A 7,131-nucleotide genomic window follows, 5' to 3' on the forward strand; every position below is an offset into this window, starting at 1 on the left:
TGAATTATTTACCTGTTTTCTGTTCCTTTCTCTGTTTTTCCTTCTCACACCTGCTCCTATTTTCACATTCATTGACTTCAGTTCTCTTTGGTTACTCAGTTATAATTGCAATGTGAAGAAGTGCAAACAGCCAAGCTTGAGTCTAAGTGAGAAATGTAATGTTGTGTTAAACCAACCACTGATGATAGACATGCACATCAATTATTTTCTCCCTTGCTTAGAAAAGTCCCCAGCAGCAGTGGGGCAGTAGATAAGTTGACTATAGCAGCAGTTGTAAGGTAGCTGAGAGGGTGAGAAGGAAGGGGAAACAACGAGCCCTAAAAATCCTTTTCTTCTACTCTTCTTAAGCGTGCTGTTAAGTACAATTATAGTGTCTGTACAAACCTGAAATGCAAAACTTGTTTTGCTTGGTTATTCAACACACTTGAAAAAAATTAACTGTTTAACTGTTGAATTTAACTAAATTCCTATCTGCCTTTTTTGTCTCCATCGAGGTTATGTCCAGGGAATGAGCGACTTGCTTTCACCTGTCTTGTATGTTATGGAGAATGAAGTAGATGCCTTTTGGTGCTTTGTGTCATACATGGATCAAATGGTAAAAATAAGTTTTTTTTTTTTTTGGCTTGCATAAAACAAAAAAGGAAACCTAAAGCTTCAGGTAGCATTTGGGCTTATTTTTTTAAAAAAAATGAAGTTTATAAAACAAAATACTTTTAAAACAAAGATCATCATAAGTTTTAAGCCAACTGTTTTGATTGTTGACAGAAATTACAGTGGGTTGATGATACTCTTACTACACAATACAGATGAATTTAGCTAGTACTCAAAAAAAATTCTGAGGTAACTCAGAGCCAGAGTGCCCAAATTCATATCAGTCAGGAGTCCTCCAGAAGGATTTTGTACAGGGTAATGGTTCTCTGTCAGAACTGCCTTTTGGTACTTGTTAAATGGAATTTAGACTTCCCACAAACAGAAGCTTTTCTGAATTGTGCCTGTGGTGAAACAGTATGTGGTACAGCACATAAAAACTGGTACAGCAATAAAAGAAAAGGTTTTTTTGTTTGAGTGCAGTGATGCTGCAGTACAGAGTGTGGGCTTATTTAAAATATCATTTATTATATACCAAAGTAAACAATGTTGTTAGAGAAACACAGTTCACTGCTTTACTCAAACCTTTCAGTAAAAGGCAGACATTTCATTAAATACAAGTGCAATCTTTTAAGTGCTCCACACATGAAATACGTAAAGGGTGAGATCCACTTGCTATGATAATTTTTTTTTGTTATAATTAAACATGTCTGCAAATTTTAATCATCATTATTTGATTGATATAAATGACACTGCTAATATTTTATTTAATCCAGCATCAGAATTTTGAAGAACAGATGCAGGGTATGAAGACACAACTAATTCAGCTGAGCACTTTGCTTCGTTTACTAGACAATGGATTTTGCAGTTATTTAGGTAGGTGTGTTATTCATGCACAATAACTAAAAGAACTTACTGCATTCTGTGTGCACTGATATCCTGAGCAGTCTTTAAACATATTTCCAATAATAACATTAAATGTACACAGGACTCATTTACTGGACTTCTAAATTAGAGACGCCTATGAGATTTTCATAATTGTTCCGTGAGTGTTGAAAAAATGTTATCTTCTTACTGAATTAAAAAATAAGCCACCCTCCACCAAGCATCACTGATTTTGAAGAGGGACTACCATACTAAAGATCAGCTGTATGATTGTGCACCTGTAAATGTGTGTGTGTGTATATATGTATGTGTATATATATATATATATATATATATATATATTTATTTTTTTTTTCCCCCCTTTGTCTTAACCAAATCTGGTATTTTTGACATGTAACACTCTTATTCCTAGAATCTCAAGACTCAGGCTACCTTTATTTTTGCTTCCGATGGCTTCTCATCAGATTTAAAAGGGAATTTAGCTTTCAAGATATTCTTCGACTCTGGGAGGTAAGCAGGTATTTCATCACACAAACTCCATCAGTTTTTGGATTTCTGTAAAGTACCCCTCTTCAGTACAAAAGCATGGGTCATTCTACAAAGTAATTAATAGGCTCCTAGAAGAAAAAAAAATCTGCATCAGTGTAATAAAGAGAGGACATTAGCATATGTTATGTCTTTTTAGCCAAAACAACAACTTAGGAGTTTAATGAAAAAATCCTTCTAAGATCTGATGGGGACAAGTCAGCTTTTTCATAAGGTTTGGATAGGATCCCTCAGATGAGGCTCATAAGTGAGAGTAGTTACTGGAGAATGTCAGCTTACTTTTTTTGTGAAAAATAGAAGAAATAGCACTTGTGTCTCTGATTATTAGTTATTCATCTTTCTGATATTCGGCTTGGTATTGGTGTTGCTTTATAGATTATGAGGAATGAAGCTGTGGCAGGTAGTTTTTGTGCTTGCCAAAGCCATAACCAAATCTTCTGACATTATCCTCTTTAACCTTGATGATGAGGCTTCATGATGCCAAGTAACATACTATAAAGGATATCAAAATGTGGAAGTTCTGATAATTTCAGGTTAATGAGATTTTTTTTTTTTACTGAAGCGATCTTGGGTTCAGATAGCATAATTAAGATGAACAAACTTCTTTGAGCAGTGTTTAATTCTTTGTTCCAAGAAGAAAGTCTAACAACAGTACAGCTCTATTGTCCAAGATGCATTTAACAAGAGCACAGTATACACTCACTTGGGAGTTTTTCATGTAAACATTCAGATGAATGGGAGCAGCCTGGAAATGAGTATTTTCTAGGACGTAACATCACATAGAGTTGTGCTGGGGAACAGAAGGGTTATGAAAAAAACAGGACCGAGATGCGTAAGATTTCTCCTGTAAAGAAAACTAATGTTGTTTATGGTATAATGAAATATAATGTTGGTGCTTCATTCATTTTTTCCACTTGAAGAGGAGGACCAGTATATAAAACTGCCTAAAGGAAATCATTTAGCAGTTCAGTGCCTTATATCAAAACAAGGAATGGAGAAGATTCTTCACAAGGCTGGTGATGAGATGTTCACCCTAGAGATGGGGCATATCAGTTTCTGTCACGCTGACCAGCAGCTAGAACCTTACGCTCTCTAAGCAAGAGTTGTAATCATCAGATTGGGGTAGAAAATGTAGGTGGTTATATCATGACTGCATGGGGCAGCAGGGTGTGCTGTGCAGTGCATGCACTAGAGGGGCAACATTCTACCTTGTGTGGTTAAGTTGGGCTGCACAGCATGACTGCAGAGTCATGTGCAGTGCTATGTGCAACATTATATACTCAGCATTTTTTACAGAAAGATGAATGCAAGTTAAGTCGTTCCGCTGCTCTGTCTGGGTGGGATTATGTACAGTGTTTTAGTAGTCTCTCCCAAATTCAACCCAGATAGCATACTGACCAGCTGCTGAGATGTCCTAAAATTGAGAGCAGCTCAGTCCTTCCTTCACACTGGATACCCGCGACATACAATATTACCTGGTAATTCCAGCCAGCCCTTTGATCTTTTTCCCTTCCACAAGTGAACTGCCTCATTCTCAAGATGGCACAGGAAGACTGGGTAAAAAAGGAAGAATTAGGCATTTAGTGATTCAAACTTGCAGTTGTCACTAATTGGCTAAAAGAAAAGTTTTAAATATTTCTAGAAATACTTAGATGCCATCAAAAATAGCTTGTTCTTAAACAGCTAGGCTTTAGGGCTTATTGAAGCTTCATTAAAACATTATTTTCTAACATTTACCCTTCTTCTCAGAGGAAGAACATAAGCATTTCAAAAGTTTTTCTCATATTTTAACAGGTCATGTGGACGGAATTGCCTTGCCAGAATTTTCATCTTCTTCTCTGTTGTGCTATCTTAGAATCTGAAAAACAGCAAATAATGGACAAGCACTATGGCTTTAATGAAATATTAAAGGTATTAAGTTCTTATGCATTATTTTAAATATTAATTAACTTTCTGGAGTGAATACAGTATGTTTGTATTCATGTTTAGGGGGAATAGGTGTAGGGAAGGTACATACTGTCTTCAGAAGTGTTAAATTTGAATATATGTTTTTCATAATTTCAAAAAGGCTTATTGGATGCCTGTGGTTTGTAGTAAGATCATTAACAGATGGTTTTCTTGCTTAGACTGCTGCTTAGTATGTTTATTCTTAATATTTGCTTTGTCTTCTATAGTCTTATTTGATAAATGTTTGAAAAAGTGAGCTGGGGTTAACTGGAAAGGCTGAGTAGTTTGTCACATTTGAAAATACCATGGATTCTCCTGAAAGGTCTCAGATAGTGACGAAACCTAGCTGTTAAACGCATCTTTCAGTACCTATTTTGTTAATGCAAATAGAGTATGTTTAGCACTTCACAGCTTAAGGGGCAAGCCTGTGATACTTATTAGCAGTGCAGCACAGTATTACTATATTTTACAATACAGCATATTTCACACAGCTTGTTACACTTACTGTTATTTGTGAATGTATTTTCAGCATATCAATGAGCTGTCCATGAAGATTGACGTGGAATATATACTCTGCAAAGCAGAAGCTATTTCTATGCAGATGATGAATTGCAAGGTAACGATATTTTGAATCTATCTGTGAGCATTTCTAGACAGTGAAAGCAGTAGTTGGCTCTAATTGTATATGTATGACTTGTGAAACAACTAAATGTTTGGGTATGATAAAGGGTGTGCTGTATCTATATGGCACCTATGTTCCAAAAGTCTATAAGCAAGATTAATGTTTCAGGGAAATACTGTTCACGGCGGGGGGGAGAAGCTGAATTGTGCCTTTTGATTGTAATTTCTTTACTCTTACTAGGTAACCTTAGTACAAGTAGTTTGATATTTGGTGTGCTCAGAAAAGATGAGGTGAAAGATCCATTGCACTGAATGCATACCAAATGTATTTGACAGCAACTAATGGTTCACTTGATTTAAAAAATGTAATTTCAATAATATGAAGTGTAATTATAATAGTTACGTGGAGTTTTATTTTTGTGATGAAGGTGATAATCAGTAACTGATTACTGAGCCTTTTACTGTCTTTTTGAAAAGCAGATGCAGAAAACAGTCTCTTTAATGGAAATAGTGCTGGGAGAGATGTTTGCAGTACAGCCAAATTCAGATGAATGATTACTTATTTTGGGGAGGGGGGAATTTGTAAATTTTATTTTTAAATTTAATTACAGTGTTGGGCTGTTTTTTCCTTCTCTTTTACAGGAATTGCCTCAAGCAGTTAGTGAGATCCTGGGCATAGAAAGCAGTTCCGTAACACCAGATTCAGATACTGGAGAAGATGAAAGTGCAACAGTGCTGAGCTGTCCTACGTCGTTGTATCAGAGTATCTCAACACCTGTAACTGCTGCCAATGGAACAAGAGAAAGCACTCAACAGATGTCTGAGATGCAGAGCTTGACACCTGCATAATTACAGTTGATTAAATTGAAGAAAGACTTTACTGAGCACGTTTTTTCCAAGCACTTGAGAGATGGATATTTAAATTTGGTGTTGATTAAGCTTTAAGGTTGGAAAGAAAATCTGTACTGTAATGCTCTTGCATTAAAGCTTTATGACATGACTCAACTATTTTTGTAGTTTCTTCTACCAAAATAGCCTTTTGTTTTCAATAACATTCCTTAATATTTTTGTAGCCAAGTGCATTTTCTTTTTGCTGGTGAACTGGAAATGAATGGTGATTAAGAAAGAATTTGGAAAGTACATATTTGCTGAGCTTTCACACATTGATCTAAGATGGTGTGAGTTCTTTGATTTGAGCAGATTCACAATAGGCCAGCTGAAGCTGCTGTAAAAAAATTTCAAGCTGAAGAGATGCTGATATGTTAAAGATCATTTTGTAAATGAATGGGTTTTCCTTATCTCAAATGTTTACAAAAATATTTGTAAGTATTTGTTGCTGGTTGAATGTAGATTTGAAATGGACATTTTTACATATAGTTTAATGTCCAAATACTGAATTTTGTGTATCTGGGAGTGGATGAACAGTATATTTTTACATTAACATATCTTCACTTTATATATGCATATATATATATATTTACACGCATACACTATATACACAGATGTTTGTGAATACTAGAAGGATAGTCATATTTTCAATATCTGAATAAGCTTGACTGTTCATTCATATGAATCAGTTTGACCAAATTAATGCGCAGCTCAAACTTGGGCTCTTTTTCAAAACTATTTTCTAACTGAAGGAAACTTTCATGTGAATACATTCAGTCTTACACTTGAGGTCATTTTGCAAATAATTTCTTGCAAATTTACTAATGTTTATCTTTGCTAATATATTAACGGATCAATTAACTACTTACACTTTTTATGCCAAGATTATTTGGAGAATTAATAAGCAGGTTATTAAAAAAAGTAATCACAATTAACGTTAATGCATTTTTTGTATATGCAAAAGGCAGTGTGAGTTTATTCTATGCCACGATGATGTCCTTTGACGTTATGTGAAATTTAACATAACTGATTCAGTGTATTCATTATTTGGTAACTACTGTACATATATAAAATAAAAATCAAAGCTGATTTAGTGTTTTTAATTAAATCATATTTAGAGAAAAAATCTAGTTGTCTCGTTGTTGATCTAATCATGAGATAGAGGGGACAGCTAGCAACCGTTAGTCCATTGATATATATCGTATGTGTAATGAAGAGCAGGGGGAATATCTTTCTTGTAGACTGAAGCATGCCTGTCGTCTCTGGACTGTTGATGCTGGATATGGAGGAGCTTTCTTTTCTTTTGGAGCAGTTTGCTATTACAAATGGTATTTGTAACACATAAAGCCAAACACAAGCAATACAAAAAGGCTTTAATAGATAAATCAAGTTTCTACAACAATTTGAGACCTGATCAAACTTCTCACACCAGTTGTGAACAGACGCTGAAGAGCTGAATCAGTATAGGCTTTGTTTTTAATATCGTCAATGCGCTATCTCTCATCAGCTAATAAGAAAATCTTACGCGTTGAAAGTCAAGGATTCACCACAGCTCAGCATATCTATAGCCTTTCATTTCCTGCTCAGGAAATTACTGTGAAGCATCATGCCTTTGTTCACTGTGGAGCATTGTGCTTCCTGGCAGCTCATTTAACA

The 7,131-nt window shown here is 35.1% G+C and overlaps 1 protein-coding gene across 2 annotated transcripts in view; it reads left to right on the top strand.

The window, feature by feature from the left end:
- The window catches only part of TBC1D15 (TBC1 domain family member 15), a 33,052-nt gene extending 26,490 nt beyond the window's left edge, over window positions 1-6,562 (top strand). For both annotated transcript variants that reach the window (XM_040553424.1, XM_040553414.1), the window contains 6 exons: window positions 495-595; window positions 1,365-1,464; window positions 1,886-1,983; window positions 3,814-3,930; window positions 4,496-4,582; window positions 5,230-6,562. In XM_040553424.1, coding sequence (XP_040409358.1) covers window positions 495-595; window positions 1,365-1,464; window positions 1,886-1,983; window positions 3,814-3,930; window positions 4,496-4,582; window positions 5,230-5,436 — 710 coding nt within the window. In that variant the 3' untranslated portion in view covers window positions 5,437-6,562. The remainder of the gene's footprint in view (window positions 1-494; window positions 596-1,364; window positions 1,465-1,885; window positions 1,984-3,813; window positions 3,931-4,495; window positions 4,583-5,229) is intronic.
- Window positions 6,563-7,131: the final 569 nt, after the last annotated feature.

Source organism: Cygnus olor, chromosome 1 (genome assembly GCF_009769625.2).
Source record: "Cygnus olor isolate bCygOlo1 chromosome 1, bCygOlo1.pri.v2, whole genome shotgun sequence".
NCBI lineage: Eukaryota > Metazoa > Chordata > Aves > Anseriformes > Anatidae > Cygnus > Cygnus olor.